Genomic DNA, 21,096 nt, shown 5'->3' with positions numbered 1-21,096 from the left:
GTAGTTGAAATTTCTCTTTTTCCATTAATTCAAACACTGACTTATAAAATCATCTAGCCCAAAGGGTATGTCACCCCATTTTCTTGGTCTGACATTGATTCTGCTAAAGCTTACAAAGGGAGACAAATCATTCCCTGTTGTCTATTTATTAAAAACAGGATTACAAATTGATCTTTCGATACATTATTTTCTTATTCACATATTTGGTTATAATTTTATTTATGTATATCATGACTTGCATATATTTTTCCAAATCTTTACTAATATATCTGTAGAAACATACATTATTTCATAGATTTTCTGGGACAAAAAAAAATCATTTTTTTAACCAGAATTTTTCATCACTTTTTCTAAATTAGCTATGCTTATATGTTTTGTTGATGTTGCCTTGGTAATAGTGCATGATATTTTTGCATGACAGGAAATGGTCAGTTACAACAGAATGGTGCTAATGGGATACCAGGTAAATATCAGTTAGTCTCTAACTCAAACTTCACTGTAGTCGTCAGTAATCATTGGACTACATTCAACTTTCTATGAAAGAATAAGAATACACAGTCCCACAAAATTATGTAATTCACTGTTTAAAAAAATCTAATGCATTCTGGGTAATATTTTCAAAAGCATACTTCAAAATGCAGTGATTGGCTAACAACTTCCTACTAAACAATTCAAATTCAACCAATGACTTGAGATTGGTCAAATTTTGGAATTTCCAAAATCTTAAGATTCTGAAACAATATATTATCTTGAAGTTAAGCTATTATGTTAACGATTTATTAATAAGAAATGCTCAATCTCACATCTGGCATTCAGTCTCATTTCAACTACAATGAAAGTTGAGGAAGAGAATTTTCTAATGTTTAAATACTAATCTGCTACAATATATTAACAATTTTAATGACCCGCCATCATTGTTTAATTGTAACATGCATGTATTTTCCATGTACAATGTAAAAGAGAGCTCAATTTCATTCCAATTGGAAAAAAATGCAAAAAATATAATTCATGGTGGTTATCGTATTACATGTATTATTTTGTTTGTATTGTGTAAGATTTATGTTCTTAATCATAGAATTAATCTTGATCCCCCAGAAAACCAGTCACTGACCATTTAAACTCATTTCTTCAATATTGACCTTTCATACTTGTGTTGCATTCATGGTTTGAACTTTACCACTTAGCTTGTTACATACCATACAAGTCTATATCTTTTGCTTGCATTACACATGTTATTATTTTATTGTCTATAATAAATTACTGCTTGAGTGTATCATTAATGTTTGCTCTGACATTCAAGGGTCAATAATGCTTATGTAGTCGATCCTACTTTCTATGCACATGATCAGACAGTAAGATGACATGCACATTTTATAACATTTTATTAAATATAAAAAACATGCTTGAAATATGTCATGCAACAATGTGATGTTTTTAGTTATAAACTATAGTCAGATGTCTGAAATATATTAATCTGTAATTTATACATGATATGAATAATATAATTTTGATTTCTATTGCACTACGTACCCAGTCCTGCTCACCTGCTTTCAATGTTAGGTCTATATATTCTTCCTATTTCAGCGAAGAAAAAAGAGTTTCTCTCAGGTAATACTAACCTAAGCCAGAGACTGTAGTTTGTCTTCCTGTGTTTAACCTGCTTTTAATACTTGTAGTGAACTCTTTGCACTCTGATTGGTTAACCATAATCCAAAAGTTCTTCCTCTTGTAACCATTCTTTCCTTCAGGCAAATAAGTTGCTGAGTTTAGCATCTTACATTTGTCTTCAGTATAGCAAGAATTTACTTAACTGAGAATTATGTGAAGCAATTAACAAACAATATTTGACTTTGGCTTTGCTTTTTCATTGTAAATAGCCTCTTCTGCTGTTTACCACACATCTGATGTTTTGGAGATGATATCTAGTAGCTAGTCCTTTCAAATAAGTGTTCCTTGTATTTTTGTAATAATTAATGGCTTAATGGGTGTACTTTCTAATGTAATACAAACAATAAAATTGAGAATGGAAATGGGGAATGTGAAAAAGACAACAACCCAACCATAGAACAGACAACAGCAGAAGGTCACCAACAGGTCTTCGTTGCAGCTAGAAATTCCTGCACCCCAAGGCGTCCTTCAGCTGGCCCCTAAACAAATATAAATATACTAGTTCAGTGATAATGAACGCCATACTAAACTCCAAATTGTACACAAGAAACTAAAATTTAAAATAATACAAGACTAGCAAACATGACAAAGGCCAGAGGCTTCTGACTTGGGATAGGCGCAAAAATGTGGCAGGGTTAAACATGTTTATGAGATCTCAACCCTCCCCCTATACCTCTAGCCAATGTAGAAAAGAAAACGCATAACAATATGCACATTAAAATTCAGTTCAAGAGAAGTCTGAGTCTGATGTTGTCATTACTCAATGTTTCTTCCCTAACATGCATAAACTGAATGTGCAGAAGTTGTCACTACATAATGTATAACTCTGATGAACTCTACAACTCTGATTTTCTTGTTGAATGTTGATCGGTAACTGTCTCATAGACTTTACCCTACACAATGGTGACAATACTGCAGTATTCTTATTTGAGCAGAAAAAATATAGATTTAAAAAAAGCAATAGGCTAAATTTTCCTTACAAAGTAGTAAGCACATTTTAATGAAGAAAGTAAGAATGTTACTTTCATATTTTAGGTTGTATGTGAATAGAAAATTCATATAGTCACGATAGAAGTTAAATGAAGTCAACCAATTTTCAATTTTGTATATGAGTCCAGCATGAATATTATCATGTTTTCTCTCATGTCTATATACATACAGTAGTAGTTCACAGTAGATAGCAATCATTGATCTGTCATTTCTTAGTAACACGGAATTGAAGAAACAAAAATCCTTTAAAGTCTTGTGCTCTGATATAGAAATTGATTTAAACAATAAGAATTCTGGCGAATTATAATTAAATTAAAAATCCAATTGACTTTTGAGGATCCTTTAAAAATGTTTTTAAATCCTTAGGAAACACAGGACAGATGGGATTCCTAATACAGGGGTCTTCTTTCAAATGTGGAAGATATCATATCTTTGGTATTTAGTTCAGCAACTTATTTTTTTTTAAAGGAAATAGATTGGTGTTAACCATGTTTCTACACTTCCTCTCTATACTACCTTGGTATTTAAAGTATTTACAAACAAATAGTTTCATTGATTACTGTGTTGTGTTTACACTAGCTATATAGAGTTTGATTTAGCATCTGGTAAAATGGTTTTCATCAGCACTAATCAGATCAACTTTGTAGATATATAATACAACACTTATCTTAGCATATAAACGTAGACTATACAAACTTTTTAATTGAGCTTATTAAAATCAAACTGAGATTTGTGGTGTCATCTGAAAGAAAAGTTCATTCATGAAAATATAAATTAGAAAAACTCTGTAAAGAAACCAAGTCCTATCAAGCTTCAGAGAAAGGATACATTAGCTATCCCTCTCAAAAATGAGGGTTTGATTATACAAACTGACATCATGATATCTTGTTAATATTAATGAACTGAAATTGAAAGAAACAACATTAACTCTAGGCGTCTGGAAGTGGTGTTACCCAAGTTAATATTTTAAGAACGATTTTTAATTTTCAGTTGTAGGAGGATACTACTTGTGGAAAAGCAAGAAAACTAAATTACAAACTTCATTTTATGTCATTTCATTCAATTCAATGTAGCAGTGCTGAGCAGAGAAAAAGTAAATTGGTCATAACATTTGATAAAGCCCAAACTTCATAAATGTTTTTTTTCTCTTTGGAAATGATTTTGGTGACCATTTTGGAACATCTGTGCCACTGAGGACCACTGATATGTTCCATTTGTTGTTGCCACAGTTATTTTCTCTTCGTCCATTGTGATATCACCCAATTAGACTTGTGTCTATATTTAAACTTGACATGAGCAACACAGTGTACCCTTGTCACTTGTTAAGGAGCAGTTTGGATCACCTAAGATCACCTAATGTTTTTGGTGAGGTACATAATGCTCACTCAGTCTTACATTTTCTATTTTGTATTTTGCTAACGTTGCTTAACTTATCTCTCCTTTGTTTTTGAGATGGTGTTGTTTGTTTTTCTCTCATTTGAATCTTCTGTCTATTTATTTATAAAGTAGCAGACAGATGTTAATTTAAATCCTTGTTTTTTGGTGTATAGATATTGTCACTAAACTTGCTTTCGACATTTTATAATTAAAGAAACTATATATTCTTTGTAATATGTATTTTCCCTTTTATTTTGTGTATAGTAAGGTTTGACTTGATCAGTCCCTGTAATATATATTTTATTGAGTATAATAAGGTTTATATATTGACTTGATGTATATAGATCCTGATATTGATACAAGACCAGCATCCACTGCAGATCCAGACAAAGTAAATTTTAAAAATGGACGAGTGTCTCCTACAGATAAAAGTGACAAAGATGAAAAAGATAAAGATAAAGAGAAGAAAGAACCAGAAAAAATGGTCGGCTTCTTTGAAGTGGTAAGTGAAATGCAATATGAAATGCATAGGGTTACAGTTGTCATGGTTATAGTGTATGTTGTTATTTTTGCTTTTCCACAATGCTTATAACTTGTTTTCAGTTAAGGTAAAAACATATTCAAAGAAAATTAAAGCTGTAAACAAGGATTGGATGTGACATTTCAACTAAGCATCATTTGGGAGGTATGATCTGACAGCTTTACCAAGAATCCTTAAGATTGGAAAACGTGATTTTTCAAACTGATTAAATATCTTACCAATAACAAGGAAATGGTTTTGAATCTGAATTTTTATTAAAAAGCAAAATTAAACTGTTTTAGAAATGAAGATATTTTATTTGTATTTTGCAGTTTAAATTCTCCACATGTGTAGACAAGTTACTGATGATTTTTGGTTCCATCTTTGCCTTGGCCCACGGAGCAGCATTACCAGCTATGATTATTGTGTTTGGAGACATGACAGATTTGTTTGTAGAATCAGGGATGTTTGAACAATTTTTAAACGATATTAGAAGTTATTTACCTACACTTGGATACACATACGATCAAGTCTACGACAATCCTTTATTACTGAAGTAAGTAACTGTATACTAGGATAAACATATAAAAAAATTCTTTACAATCCTTATTCCTAGCTGCCAACCTCTAGCAATGAAAAACCATGTCATTATAAAAATAAGAAAAAGCGATATGATAGCCAATGAGACAACTCTCGGCCAATGACCTAATAATGTTGAAGGTTAGCTTCAATAGGTTAGGGAATCACCTACTTCAATGAGCAAAATCCATACCGCATAGCAAATGATTAAGAGGCCAAAAAAGAAAGAGATTGTAAAACTTTTCAAATGCGACAACTTACAGCCCAATAATTTCCAACAACATGTATCAAAAAACAAATATAATCAACAACTGCTGAATTATAGGACCATGATTTGGAAAAGGCACATACATAATGTGAAGGTGTAAAACTTATTTGTGGAGGGGTAAACACTCTCCCTCAGATGGGACAGTGGTGTTACAGCACATTATAAAACCCCCAATAATAGTCAGTTGAACTTAACTCATCAGTTCTGTACGAACCTCAAACAACTAAAATACAAAAGACACAAGTAAAGATCTGAGTACACTCACAGTTACTGAAAGCTAATTGAAAGCCAATAATAATAATGATTTGGTTAGTGATCAATTTCTCTCAAACCTATAAAATAAAATTGAGAATGGGAATGGGAACAAAATGAAGAGAGAACAACCCAACCAAAGAGCAGAAAACAGCACAAGGCCACCAATTGGTCTTCAATACAGCTTCAGCTGGTACCTAAGAAAATGTGTACTAGTTCAATGAAAATGGACGTCACACCAAACTTCAAAACATAAAAATGAATTAAATTTAAAAACATAGAAGACATACAGAAGCCAGAGGCTCCTGACTTGAGACAGGCACTGACAAACACATGCTCCAGACCTCAATTAAAATGATTGAAAGATTATATCATCATCACATACATATCAAGCACAATCCCTCCCGTTATGGATTAAGTGTCATATATGGAACGCCAAAACTGTCTTGTTATGACCATTTTTCATTATATGATGTGCATTTACCTCTATACGATGTGCACTTGTCATTATATGATGTGCAAACACCTTTGTATGACGTGCAAATATACTTATATGATGTGCATAAATACTTATATGATGTGCAAATGTTCTTATATGATGTGCAAACATACTTATATGATGTGCAAACATTCTTATATGATGTACAAATATCCTTATATTATGTGCACATATACTTATATTATGTGCAAATGTACTTGTATGATGTGCAAGTATATTCATATGATGTCCAAACATCTTTATATGATGTCCAAACATCTTTATATGATGTGCAACTACACTTATATGATGTGCAAATGTACTTATATGATGTGCAAATATCCTTATATGATGTGCAAATGTACTTATATGATGTGCAAATATCCTTATATGATGTGCATTTTCCCTTATATTATGTGCAAACATCTTTATATGTTGTGGTTGTGTCATTATATTATGTGCTTGTAATCTTATATCATGTGGTTCGGTTAACTTCATTATATGATGTCGAAACGTCATTATATGATGTGCTTTCATCGTCGTTATGGTCAATGAACATGATTACGATTAGAATGATTACTGTCTACGTCATAACTGATTCCGATCTGCTTCTGCAGAATTGATATAAACCCGGATCAAATCTTATTTTATCTAAAAAGAGGAAAACCTTGACATGTTTGTTCCTCGATTTAAGATGAAAAAAATCACACCAAATATTGATGGAAAATTGTCAAATTATGAATTTTAATCGATGGGTCTACAATAATGAATATACGGGATCTACAATAATGAGCATACAGTTAACTTATTACGTTTTAAATCTTTTAAGCGAAAGTGCATTTTTAAGATAAAGTGAGACAGTGCATTTTAACAAAAATTAACGTTTCAAACATTTCGGCGGAAGATTAAGATCAATTAATGCAGGAACTTGTTGAAGAATTTCTCGGCAGCGGCGGAAATATGACAAAACAAATTGTGTGGCTCTTTTTATAGCTTGCTGTTCGGTTTGAGTAAACGCTCCTTGTTGAAGGCCGTAATTTAACCTATAATTGTTTACTTTTAACACATCATGGCTTAGATGTAGAGTTGTCTCATTGGCACTCATATCATATCTTCCTATTTCTATTCATTGCAAAAGACACCAATGAACTCAAAGTCAATTTTAAAAATATTTTATAACGATAGCTACAAAATTGTCCTCTCTTGCATATATAATTATACCGGTATGGTTGATTGTTTGATTAATTTGTTGATTGATTGCTTTTTAACGCCACTTTCAACATTATCATGTGGCATTTCGTGGCAGTGAGTTTATATTGATGGAGGAAGCTGAAGTCCCCGGAAAGAACCACCGACTTTCGGTAGGAAAACTAATAATTCTATTCAATGGAGATTGGGTCGAGTTTACCTGCCACGTGTGGGAGTCGAACTCACAACCGACATGTAAGCGTTGACAGGCTAGATACTTGGACCACTCGGCCACCGAGCCCCCCCCCCCAAAAAAAAAACAAAACCCCAAAGGAATTAAAGGAGATATGGGATGACCTTCAACTCGGTGCATGACATTTGCTTGCATCTTTTTATTATGTTTTCATGCATTTATTGAACACTTACATGATAATGAATGTGTGCTTGACGTCCAGCGGCAAATTTATATATATATATATATATATAAAAATATATATATACAACTCGTCTAAACATCAACCCAACAATGTTAGATCTGTAAATTTGCTTTCGGTTCCCTCGCCGGGATTCGAACCCATGCTACTGTTATATCGTGACACCAAATCGCCTGCACTGCAGCCGTCCCGCTAGACCACACGACCACCTGGGCTCTCAATATATATAAAAGACTATGTGGTATGATTGCCAATGAGACAACTCTCAACAAGACACCAAATGACACAGAAATTAACAACTATAGGGCATCGTACGGCCTTTAACAATGAGCAAAGCCCATACCGCATAATCAGCTATAAAAGGCCCCGAAATGACAAATGTAAAAGAATTTAAACGAGAAAACTAACGGCATTATTTATGTACAAAAAATGAACGAAGAACAAATACTGGTATGTAACACATCAACAGACGACAGCCACTGAATTACAGGCTCCTGACTTGGGACAGGTGCATATTCGTATGGGAACATATTAATGTGAAATGAATATTAACCTGTTTTGTAATAGACCGACACCCTGAGTCGGATTTTTAACATGCTACTTCGTAGAAATCCATTTTACCTTACGGTGTTACCCGGACAGATTATTCTGATTCCGAGCCGAACAAGTCTTCGATTTTACTCCTTAATTTAGCAGTGAAGCAGCAAATACCAATTTTAAATTCTTTGGTTTTGAACCGGCCGGAATTCGAACCTACGACCATCAACACTAGATGCTAACATGCTACCATGAAAGCACCGCCACTAGACAGTTACCCGTAATATAAAAGGACAGCCGTTCAGATATACAACTCCGTGAACAGGGCTAACATACTGACCATTGATTTTTTTTTTTGGGGGGGGGGGGGGGGGGGTGATTGCGGGGGAAAAGGGGGGGCATGTTTTTGTAAATGTTTGATTCCAAGTTTCTTGAAAGATATTTTATCTTTTTCAGGAGGGAATCAAAATAATTGTTTCCATTGAAAATGAGAGAAAAAATAAAACAATAATGAAATTCAAAAAGATAACCATATTATTTAAAAAAAAAGAGTTTTTTCATTAAAGTCGAAAAATATGTTTGTCCTGGAACAAGGAAGTACACGTCCTCCTGCCCACACTTCATGTTTACATCACGATGACCGTGAGGGCATTCCGATGTATTGTCGCAACAGATATTTTGACTTTTGTGTTTTTTGTGTTAACGCATGCGGAAGAATATCTCAAGAACGTTTATGCGGGAAAAATGAATGCCTACATAAATCCAAACTATTAGAAAATCCGAATTATTACAGATGAGTTTTCACCATGCACTTGCACTGCACTATTATTAGAATAGTAGAATAGAATGCTATAGCATTTGAATCAAAATTATGTATACATGTAACTGTTATATACAAGTATTAATTTAATATATAACAACAAACCAGAGTATACTGATTTGTATCACTACAATATAATTGTGATTATAGTGAGGTTGAATTCCCTGTCATTTATTCATCATCCAAGCACGAACTTGTCTCAGAAAAAATATATTTCTGTAAGTTAACCTCACTTTCAGGTATTGAGATGTAATTTTCTTTTAGACAAGTGCGTGTGACCATCCGCGAGAACTTGCGGTCATCCGATCTTCAGTACTTCAGTCCTTTGATACTGTTTGTTCTAGTAAATATTACATCAGCCAATGAAATTCAGCCTTCACATTTTTGAAGGTGTATATAAATCCGACAAAACCAAGAATCCCAATGGTCTTTAAACAGAAAATAGAATGGAGCGTTTTCAGATCCGCGTAAGCATAGCTTGGACACACAATATCTGTACTTTAATTAGATTTGTGTCTGAATGAACATAAAAACACTGTATTTATTTTTTGTTTACTGAGGCCTGGTGGTCTCTGAAAGATAGAGAGTTGTGTTTTCAATTTTTCTAAGTGAAGATTTACGGCGGTGACTTTTAATATTTTGTGTTTATCTTTAAAACTTCAATAGATTAAAATAATAATAGTGCAATGTGTCTGAATATATTCTATGGTAAGTTTTATGGTCCCATTTTGGGCAATTTTGGCCCTTATGAGTTTTGTTGTTTTATTGCCTATTATCTTGATACTTATTTATAGAGAAACCTTTTCTTAGCAAAATAGTTTTCTCGTTTGAATTGTTGAAGGCCTTACGGTTACCTATAGTTGTTAATTTCTGTGTCATTTTGGTCTCTTGTGGAGAGTTGTCTCATTGGCAATCATACCACATCTTCTTTTCTTTTTTTTTATATTGTAAGAACAGATTTAAAAATAAGTATATTATAATTATTGTCATTTTCATCATTGGTGGTGGGGACGGGGTAGGAAACTATTAATAATTCCTCTATTTTTTCCCAAGGAATTACCGTGAAATAGGGGAAAAAACACAATCATTCTAAAGACATAAACCTTACATCCCCCCCCCTAAAAAAAAACCCACCAGAGAACAATTACATACACCTTTCTCAATACATTTGTTCGTAATAACAAAACAAAAAAAAAACACATTAAACTCCTTTTGCATTATATAAGTTTCAAATAGCACGTCAATAGTGGATCTAGAACTTCAAGTGTAGAAGTTGTTAGCGACTTTGAATTTAATTTGGATATGCCGGTTATGGTCTCATTGATATTTATCACACCTTCATTCAATATTACTAGTTTCAGATGAAACCATACTCTGCTAGAAGAAAGTATTTGTTCTTTCGAGTCGAAACTATTATTTTTACTGGGGGGGGGGGGGGGGGGGGACAGAATACGATGAGGGTCAAACCCTAAACAGTTAGGGCAAGTATGGACATAACCATTCCAGCTTTATACATGTCTGAATTTGAATTAATTTATCATTCAATATCTGACACATCATAGGTTTGTGACACATAATAAATGTGGTCTAAGATTTCCAAAAGTTGAAATTTGGCAATTACCTATTATATTGTCCAATATCCGAAATCTAAATATATTGCTAGATTCAGCATATCAAAGAACCATAAGAATTGCTTGTTTTAAGTGCCGTTTTGGCCCATTATTTCTAAAAAGTTTTTGTCTGGCAACAAAGTATTTACGGACAACGAACACATCGCAAAAACATTATACTGCGTCAAATCTATAAATATAAACAATTAAATACCACCATTTTATTTAAAAAAAAAATCAAAATTAAAGGCTCCCTGAATTTCTTCCTATCCCCTCTTTATGGGTGTTGCAAATGACCGGTCCATCATATTAGTCATTACCCTATCAATGTCCGGTTTTTGTCCATTTTTGTGTCTTTCTTCAGAAAAGTGATATATAAAGACAAACTTCCACAGCTAAAATGATCAGCAAAGCAAACTTTTACAAAACAATGAACATACTGGAAATTCATGTATTTACTTCTTTAAAAAACAAAAGCCACTAACGCAAGATATAAAGATATTGTCAAATATAAGCCTAGTACAATGAGCATAGAGCATGGCATAAAAGAATCATTTCTTTAATTTAATAACTTTAACTGTATGCCGATTATTGCAAACCTCGTATGTTCATTATTGTAGACCCATTGATTAAAACTAAACTTTGCAATTCACAATTTGAAAATTTTCAAATAATATCTGGTGTGATTTTTTTCATCTTAAATCTCGAAACTACGGAAGCCGATAAGGGCCATTCAAAAAAAAATATTTATGTCGTAATTACGACATGCTATGTCGTAATTTCGACATAACATGTCGTTATAACGACATCGCTATGTCGTAATTTCGACATAATATGTCGTTACAACGACATCGCTATGTCGTTACAACGACATCGCTATGTCGTAATTTCGACATAACATGTCGTAATAACGACATCACTATATATATTAAAGAATATGTATTATGATTGCCAAGACACTAAATGACACAGAAATTAACAACTATATGTTATCATAATGCCCCCAATAACTAGAAAAGCCCCCGCATAATCAGCTATAAAAGAGGGACGAAAGATACCAGAGGGAGAGCCCCCGAAATGCTGTGTGGCAGACAGTGTTATCAATTAATTATTAGCTCCCTTGGTAATACTCCAAATTTCATATTTAATGTATTTCATTGTTAAATAATTTACATGAAGCTGAATAAGTATATATCTGTTAATTGCATAGCTTTTGCTATTTGAATTCATTGATTAAAGATATTTATTCATATTGTAAAGTTTAATATTTGTATCGTCGCAAAATCTTTGGTCACCTTCTTTGGTTACCTTCTGTGAGATATATATTTTATAGATCCTGATTGAACGTATTTAAAAGTATCCGACCGGGGACTATGAGGAATGACCTGAGGAATAAAGATAAAAAAAAAAATGAGGAATGACCTGAAGTCCTATCAAGGCAAACAAAGCTTTCCACCTCTCAACGAAGTGCACAACTCCATGGTTTGTTGTCATGAGGGTGAATGGACGTATCGATTGCTCTGTATTAACTCTCAAACGATGGGCACAATGTTCCTAAAACACGACATTACACATAAAAAGCGGCATCGAAGAGGGTTTTTGATTAATTTTTGCAAGTTTTATTTGTTTTTCTTATATGTTGGTTGATTTATTTATTATATTACAAAAATTTTAAAATTTCTGATTCTGGTTCTGTTCGTTTTGTGATGACATTTTATCATAAATTACCTCAAGTTGTGGAAATCTATTTAATAATGTTTACCCTTTAAGTTATTTCAACTAAAAATGCATTACTGTCGCAAGTAATGTGAGAAAGAAAGATGGGACGGAAGTAGATATAGGAAGATGTGGTACAGTTTTCCATAAGAAAGATATTTTTTTTTTAGATGTACGAAACTTTTATCATATGATGTTTAACTTTCAAGGTGCATATCATCCGTCATTGTAAAAGGAGTAGGTCCGGTAAGGGCCGATTTTGGCCTCAAATTTCAGGTTCATCAAACGAAAGATAAATGACACTTTTTAAACACTTAAGTGTCTATTCTAATTGATTCGAGTAGTTAATGCAAAAGATTTCAACTGATGAAGTCATTAAAAACGCTCCGATTCAAGCTTAAATATAAAGTCTATCAAATATGCCAAAAAACGTCACTTTTCAGATGGTTCTTGTCAAAAATGAAAGTGGCCGCATCCGTGTTCATCCTCAACCTTTATATATGTTATGTATTATCATCAAATACAACTTACGATTCAATATTATGAATGAACACGAATGCGGCCACTTTCATTTTAGACGGACACCGTCTAAAATTTAACTGAAATGCTCAAACTGTGAAGATTTCGGTAATTCAGCATGACTGAATGATGCTAGTACCGGATATATGTGCATTGTATTGTCAAAAACAGCCCATATTTATGTAGCAGAAGCATACTACTTTCCAGTAAATGGCTAAAAGATTACATTTTCATATATTTGTAAAACTGCTATATTTTGGGGCCAAAAAGGGGTCTTACTGAACCTACTCCTTTCTATATCTTAACTCAACCCCAATACAAATATATCTGACACTCTGCAAGTAAATCGAACATTTTTACCCTTGGTTAAATTTGAATAGAATTTAATTTTCCCTGGTACATAAGTTGTCGAAATACACCCCTTCAATTACTTGAACCTTGGCTTGAGAATTATTTCCGCGCAAGTCAGTTGGTTGACCGTTATGGAATAACCGTATCACAAATGATATCGGATATGTTCCTTACGTCGTAACTACAACTCCCTTCCCTTTCCTGAATGTGACCTACCGAATTAGACTATTTACCGGATTTGTTATCACATAAGCAACACGACTGGTGCCGCATGTGGAGCAGGATCTGCTTACCCTTCCGGATCACCTGAGATCACCCCTAGTTTTTGGTGGGGTTCGTGTTGTTTATTCTTTAGTTTTCAATGTTGTGTCATGTGTACTATTGTTTTTCTGTTTGTCTTTTTCATTTTTAGCCATGGCGTTGTCAGTTTGTTTTAGATTTATGAGTTTGACTGTCCCTTTGGTATCTTTCGTCCCTCTTTCATCTATAGTGTTTAATTTCTGATATACATTTTAAAATATAGTAATCTACTCCTGGATCGTCCGCGAAAACGGCTTAAATAATCCCGGGTTTTTAAAATTCGATGAAACGGTTTTCGTCGCTGTTTGGGATTTGTCTTTCAATTACTAGTACCTCCATTTCATGCACAAGTTTATATTGACGAAAAGTTCCGGCTTCGCTAGTACAGGAATTAATTTCATCACGACAGTTATAACATGAATAGCAGGACAAATCGCGAAGTAAAACACTCCGTGAACTGGTATAAGTCTTTTAATATTGGCGATTGCACCTTACTGAAGTGACGACTTTAAATCTATGGAGTACTTCCTCAATATAAATTTCAAATCGAACTTTACATTTAGAGGACTGTCTTGGTGTCTAAAATTTGTCTTTGCAAAAGTTGGACGAAGTGTTTTTCCCCATTTCATCATTCTTTTAAATAAATCGGTAAAAGCTATAAACGATTAATAAAAATTGCAAAATTTAACCTGTGCCGAACCTATGTCCCCGGGTGGAGTCTATAGCAACATGCGCTATTCTTTTTTCGGCGGCAATCATCAACCTGTTTTTCCAAATTTCATAACACGATTTGTTTTAATTATCATGAACATTTAATTGAAACTTTAGCACATGTAACGACGGAAATTAGCGTCTTTCGAACTTACGACGTTTGGTCAAATTGGCTACTGTTTTGTAATGTGTGGAAGCATTTTATTCAACATGTAGTTAATAAGAAAAGAATCTTGGCATTTTTTACTCTTCGTGTATCTAGCTTTAGTTTTGATTAATTATAAAAAAATACGCGTTAACTGCTTTGAAAAATGAAATATCAACTTGGACGAAATGGCTACCGTTTGAAAAACGACTGTGTAGAGAAGATTTTATTGAATCAGCAATATTTGAACTCACGAACAATGAGGCAAATATTTGTACTTTTGTTAGATATTATTATTGTCTTACTCTTTTTATTCATTTTCTGCTACTTACAAAATTCACTTTCAGTCGCTGAGATAACGTAAAACGTCGTTGGACATTTTTCTTATTTCCGCTTAATATATGAAGCCACCAAGTCAAATAAAATTTGGCAAAAATAACGGCTTTAACGCCACAAAGAACCGACACCTGTCGTTGTTCCTGCCAAGTATCAAAAAGATCAGAGAATAAGAAATAGGATCACTATACATAAGATTTAAAACAGTTTTTCATAAATGTAACGTTGGACATCCGGTTTTTTTCACATAGCTTTGCTAATCTAATCATCAAATATACTAGATATTAGTTAGTACACATGTATATGATCAAGAGCTGTAAAAACATAATTTGAAACATATCTTGAATTTGTTTTAATATTGGTTCGTGTTTTTTAACATTTTTATTTTGTTTTGCGGATGAAATTTGGAAGATTCTGTTTTAAATCCTAGAGGTTGTACATGTAGGAACATCGTGTCCAACGTTTGAAAGTAGAAAGAGAGCAATCAATGTTTCAATTCACCCTTATTACACGAAGGCATGTAGTTAGAGCTTGTTTATAGGTAGGACTGTATGTCAGTCATCATATCATTCCACACATCTTTGTTCGAACAAGTAGAAGGTTTATAAGACCTTGACTGACTCTGCAACCCTTCTACGGTCGGTATCTTGAAGGACTTAAAAAGGATCTATAAATTATATAAGTTTCTCACAGAAGGTAACCAAAGTAGGTGACCAACGATACAAATATTAAACTTTACAATATGAATAAATATCTTTAACCAATGAATTCAAATAGCAAAAAATATGCAATTAACAAATATATACTTATTAAGCATCATGTAAATTAATCAACAATGAAATACTTTAAATATGAAATTTGGAGTTTTACCAAGAGAGCTAATAATTAATTAATGTTAACACTGTCTGCCACACAGCATTTCTGGTATCTTTCGTCCCTCTTTTATAGCTGACTATGCGGGGGCTTTTCTAACTATTGGGGGCATTATGATAACATATAGTTGTTAATTTCTGTGTCATTTAGTGTCTTGGCAATCCTAATACACATTCTTTAATATACATAGCGATGTCGTTATTACGACATAGCTATGTCGTTAAAACGACATAGTGATGTCGTTATTACGACATGTTATGTCGAAATAACGACAAGCGATGTCGTTATAACGACATGTTATGTCGAAATTACGACATAGCGATGTCTTAATAACGACATGTTATGTCGAAATTACGACATCTATGTCGTAATTACGACATAATTTTTTTTTTGAATGGCCCTTATCGGCTTCCGTACGAAACAAACATGTTAAGGTTTTTTTCTTTTTACATCTCAATCATTTTCCAGACGATAGCTACATATTTGATCCGGGTTTATATTAATTCTGCAGAAGCAGATCGGAATCAGTTATGACGTAGACAGTAATCATTCTTATCGTAATCATGTTCATTGACCATAACGACGATGAAAGCACATCATATAATGACGTTTCGACATCATATAATGAAGTTAATCGAACCACATGATATAAGATTACAAGCACATAATATAATGACACAACCACATAATATAAAGATGTTTGCACATAATATAAGGGAAAATGCACATCATATAAGGATGTTTGCACATTATATAAGTATATTTGCACATCATACAAGTACATTTGCACATCATACAAGTACATTTGCACATAATATAAGTATATGTGCACATAATATAAGGATATTTGTACATCATACAAGAATGTTTGCACATCATATAAGTATGTTTGCACATCATATAAGAACATTTGCACATCATATGAGTATGTATGCACATCATATGAGTATTTATGCACATCATATAAGTATATTTGCACATCATATAGAGATGTTTGGACATCATATATAGATACTTGCACATACTATAAGCATATTTGCACGTCATATAAAGGTGTTTGCACATCATACAATGACAAGTGCACATCATGTAAAGGTAAATGCACATCATATAATGACAAGTACACATCATATAAAGGTAAATGCACATCATATAATGAAAATGGTCATAACAAGACAGTTTTGGCGTTCCATAGTCATACCATCATCAAATATATATGAAGAACATAACCTGTATCATAACAACAACTGATTGCAGAATAAATGTGTTTATTTCTGATGCAAAGACCCTATAAGTCAATCAATATTTTGAGGAAATAGTAGTTACAAAAACTAAAGATTGTAGATACAAAAACTAAAGATATTATCAGCCAAGTACCTTTATGTTATGGACACAAGAGATTGTTTTGACAGCCTTTCAGAATAACTGAACCTAAATTGTTAAAATGTACAGGTCATGTTAGATATGTTTTTTTATGAGAGATTTATTTTTTTATGGTATTAATTATTTCTTAATTTGTTGCAATACCTCTCTTTAATAACATGGTTGTAATATTGAATACATGATTTAATAAATTACTAATTATTTTGCAGTAATAACCGCACAGCAATTCAAGCACAATTGAACTATACTATTGACTGGAAATGGCTTGAAGTCCAAGATGAACTCCTGGATCAAATGAAAACATTTGCATTATATTACATAGGTGAAAATTATACTGATAATAAATAATTGTTCTAATCGTTTTGCTTCTCTGAGATTTAATAACTAAGTTGGACTGTTGGTTTAATGTCCAGAGGTATGAGTTAAGACCTTCCTTTACGGTTCATATTGGTATTCATGTTGAGAAGATCGTTAGCAACTACTTGGCGTTATTTTCATATTTCAGGTTTCTGTATCTGAAATGAAATCTATATCTCACACTTCATTGCTTTTAAAAGTTCTTAATTACACAACAAAGATCATATTTAAGGTACTGTTTGATTTAGATTTTTCTTGATTTTAAATGTAATTATTACAATAATTAGAGTGTCAGCATCCAGGTGAAAGAAAGTTAGTTTGACCTCATCTTCATTTTGTAATGCTTGTGTTTTTGCTATTTTAATTGACCTATTATATGATTGATGTTTTTAGCCATAGCTGGTGGTGTTATGGTATGTGGGTACGTCCAGGTCAGTTTTTGGGCGGTTGCAGCCGAGAGACAAGCACACAGAATAAGGGACATGTTTCTAAGAAATGTTCTTAGACAAGAGATTGGATGGTTTGATACACATGAGACAGGAGAACTCAACACTCGTTTATCAGAGTAAGTAATTTCAATAAAAATTTTTATTACTGTAGAAAATGTGGTATAGATATATCATAAACGGTGGATTCATTAATTTTCTTTCACATCAGTTATTGTCGTCAGAAAAACAAATAAACCAAAGCCCCTTTCCAAGGACATAAATGCAATAGTAGTTTCCGTAATTTAGACAAAGGTTTTGGTCATTGAGTTACATTATATAGACAAGTTTTGGGAATTAGACATGTTGTAGGGTAAAGATGTGTTTCTGAGGTGTAGCATACATACTGCAGATACTCTGGGAATTTTTCTACATAAAAATGGAAAGTACACAATAGACAAAAATTACATCTTTTGTTTTAGCTTTTTAGACTGACCCTCACCGCAATTTTCTTAGGTGCAAGATATGAAGCCGGTTTAATTTTTAAACTTTCAAATCCAATGTAAAATATTTTATATTTCAAGAACACATTTTCTATTTTTAATTTTTTGTTATTTATCTGATCTAAGATTCATGCACATTTGTTATAAATAATAGATTAAGTCAGAATTAATTTTATTTTTCAGTGATATCAATAAGATTCATGAAGGTATTGGTGACAAGATGGGTTCCTGTCTACAGTGGACCTCTGGTTTCCTGACTGGATTTATCATTGGATTCTATTATGGGTGGAAACTTACCTTGGTTATATTGGCCATCAGTCCTTTATTAGCTGTTACAGGATTTGTAATGAATAAGGTAAAAATCTTCTGTAATTAATAAGGTAGCAGAAACCAGTTTATTTCAATAATTCTAATGAATTTCATTGTTGTTTTATCTAATTTTCCTGAAAAAAAAGTTTTTATTCAAATAAAAGCAGTTTTGCTAATATTTCAAGAAAGAAACTGATAAATTTTTTGGAAGAAATGGGTATTTATATTAAAATTTATTTCCTTGGTATAATTTGGTCTTTGTTTTTTATTAAGTTTTTTTTTATATATCTGTACAAAGTCCTACTGTTGATTTTTGTCTCGCCTTGGCGGAGTCAAAAAGTGAGACATAGGTATGCTGTTCCCGGCGGTGGCGGCGATGGCTTCAACAATGTATTAGTTTGTGACTAGGTCTAGTTTATGGTGAACCACCAGTGGTTGGTCAATCATATTTGGTATGCAGTTGTATAAGCATTGGCACATCTCATTTTCATGGTGATTATTTGGCCCTGCCCCTTCAGTCATGATCTATTGACTTCAAAACTTTTGCTTATTTTACATGTATTAGTTTGAGATTAGGTCAATTTATGTGGAACCACAAGTGGTAGGTCAATGATATTTTGTATGCAGTTGTATAAGCATTGGCACATCTCATTTCCATGGAGATTACTTGGCCCTGTCCCTTAGTCATGGTCTATTGACTTTGAATGGTTTGCTTACTTTACATGTATTAGTTAGTGATTAGGTCAGTTTATGGTGAACCACCAGTGGTAGGTCAATGATAGTTGGTATGCAGTTGTGTAAGCATTGTCATATCTCATTTCCATGGAGATAATTTGGCTCCACCCTCTTAGTCATGGTCTATTGACTTTGAAAATTTTTCAAAGTTATCAGTCTTAGTTTGTGATTAGGTCATTTCAAGGGGAACCACTAGTGGAAGGCCAATAATGTATAAGCATTGGCACATCTCATTACCATGGAGAATATTTGGCCTCGCCCCTCAGTCACAGTCAAATGACTTAGAAACATATCTTAGTTTACATGTATTAGTTTGTGATCTAATCAGTTTAAGATGAACTGCTAATGTTAAGTCAATGATATTTGGTATGCATATTTATTGGCATCTGGAAGTATTGTTTCCATGGAGATTATTTAGCCCCCTCTTCATGGTTCATTGACTTTGAATTTTTTTCATAGTTTTCAAGTTAATGTTTGTATTCAGGTTTGGGAACAACTTATAATAAGTCAGTGGTATTTGGAATGCAGTTGTAGTAGCATTGGCACATCTCATTTACATGAAGATTGTTGAGCCATGTTGCTCAGTCAAGGTTCATTGACTTTGAATATTTGCATAGCTTGTACATGTGCAAGATGTTAAAGTATTGCTATTTTGATTTCAACATTTGCATAATTAAAATTACAAAATGGCGAGACATATCTCTGTGATAACAGTTTATTTCTATTGTTTTTTTACTGCCAGCTCTGTATTGGTGTTAAATATTTTTAAATCATTCAATTATTAATACTTTCATGACTGTTTTTATGCAGTTAAGCTGCATTATGCGAGCACCCTAGATTTTTGTTCTACACAATAAATCCTGAAATACTTGCCATTGTTATTATCTAGCTTGTTACTATGTTATATATAACTAATTGAACACTTTTTTAATACTTTTTATTCTGGATTACAAAAAAAATGACCAGAAAAACCTTAAATGATCGTCAATTTATCCAAAAGTTTTAAAGTTACACATAGGAAGTAGTGCTTATTAAAAATCCTTGTGTAGTTCATTGTGACTTCTGCTTTTAGCTAAGATGTCAAAGAACAATTGTATGAAATATTTAATCGCCGAAAATCTCTGAAGACAAGCAGTTTAGATTTCCCAAATGACAAAAGTCGTAGGAATACTGTTTGTCATCAATACATGTACGTAGAACAACTACGTCAGTAGTCTATTATATAATTCAACTGTTCATGCTGTTGGCGGCAATTTCAAATTAGAAAAAGAAATTTTCGTAGCTTTTCAATTTTGAGGCAGGTGTGCAAATTAGCGGTGGTCCGAGACCTTCCACTTTTGCAAGCGGAATTTCGACTAGGATAGTTGGTTTCTAGCTACGCCCGACGTAGTCGCCTTACATTTGAAAGAAAATAAGAAATTACCGATTACTTTGCAAACCTTTTCACCATGTTCACCAAAGTCTCCAATTAAACGAGCTAAAAACTTATTTTTATCATTATTATTCATGACAGCGATGTTCATTTTGTTCAACCGCTAGCTTTATACAGAAAATTGCCGACAAATATTGAATAAATTTGAGTAAAATCGTATCTGATTGACAAAAACAACATTGTAAACACATAACAATGGTGGCCGTGAAAACAAAATTTTACAAAATCGGATCCGATTCCGGAAGCGGATAAGGGTAATTCCGGGTTTGACGATCATTTA

General features: G+C 32.9%; 1 protein-coding gene across 1 annotated transcript in view; it reads left to right on the top strand.

The window, feature by feature from the left end:
* Positions 1-21,096, top strand: part of LOC139513738 (ATP-dependent translocase ABCB1-like) — a 58,415-nt gene that overhangs the window by 7,528 nt on the left and 29,791 nt on the right. Inside the window, exons 4-10 of the mRNA XM_071302498.1 lie at positions 422-463; positions 1,585-1,608; positions 4,380-4,537; positions 4,888-5,111; positions 17,265-17,377; positions 17,806-17,977; positions 18,524-18,695. Of these exons, the coding sequence (XP_071158599.1) occupies positions 422-463; positions 1,585-1,608; positions 4,380-4,537; positions 4,888-5,111; positions 17,265-17,377; positions 17,806-17,977; positions 18,524-18,695 (905 nt within the window). The remainder of the gene's footprint in view (positions 1-421; positions 464-1,584; positions 1,609-4,379; positions 4,538-4,887; positions 5,112-17,264; positions 17,378-17,805; positions 17,978-18,523; positions 18,696-21,096) is intronic.

Source organism: Mytilus edulis, chromosome 2 (assembly GCF_963676685.1).
Source record: "Mytilus edulis chromosome 2, xbMytEdul2.2, whole genome shotgun sequence".
Lineage (NCBI taxonomy): Eukaryota > Metazoa > Mollusca > Bivalvia > Mytilida > Mytilidae > Mytilus > Mytilus edulis.
This window is presented reverse-complemented; position numbering and strand designations above follow the sequence as displayed.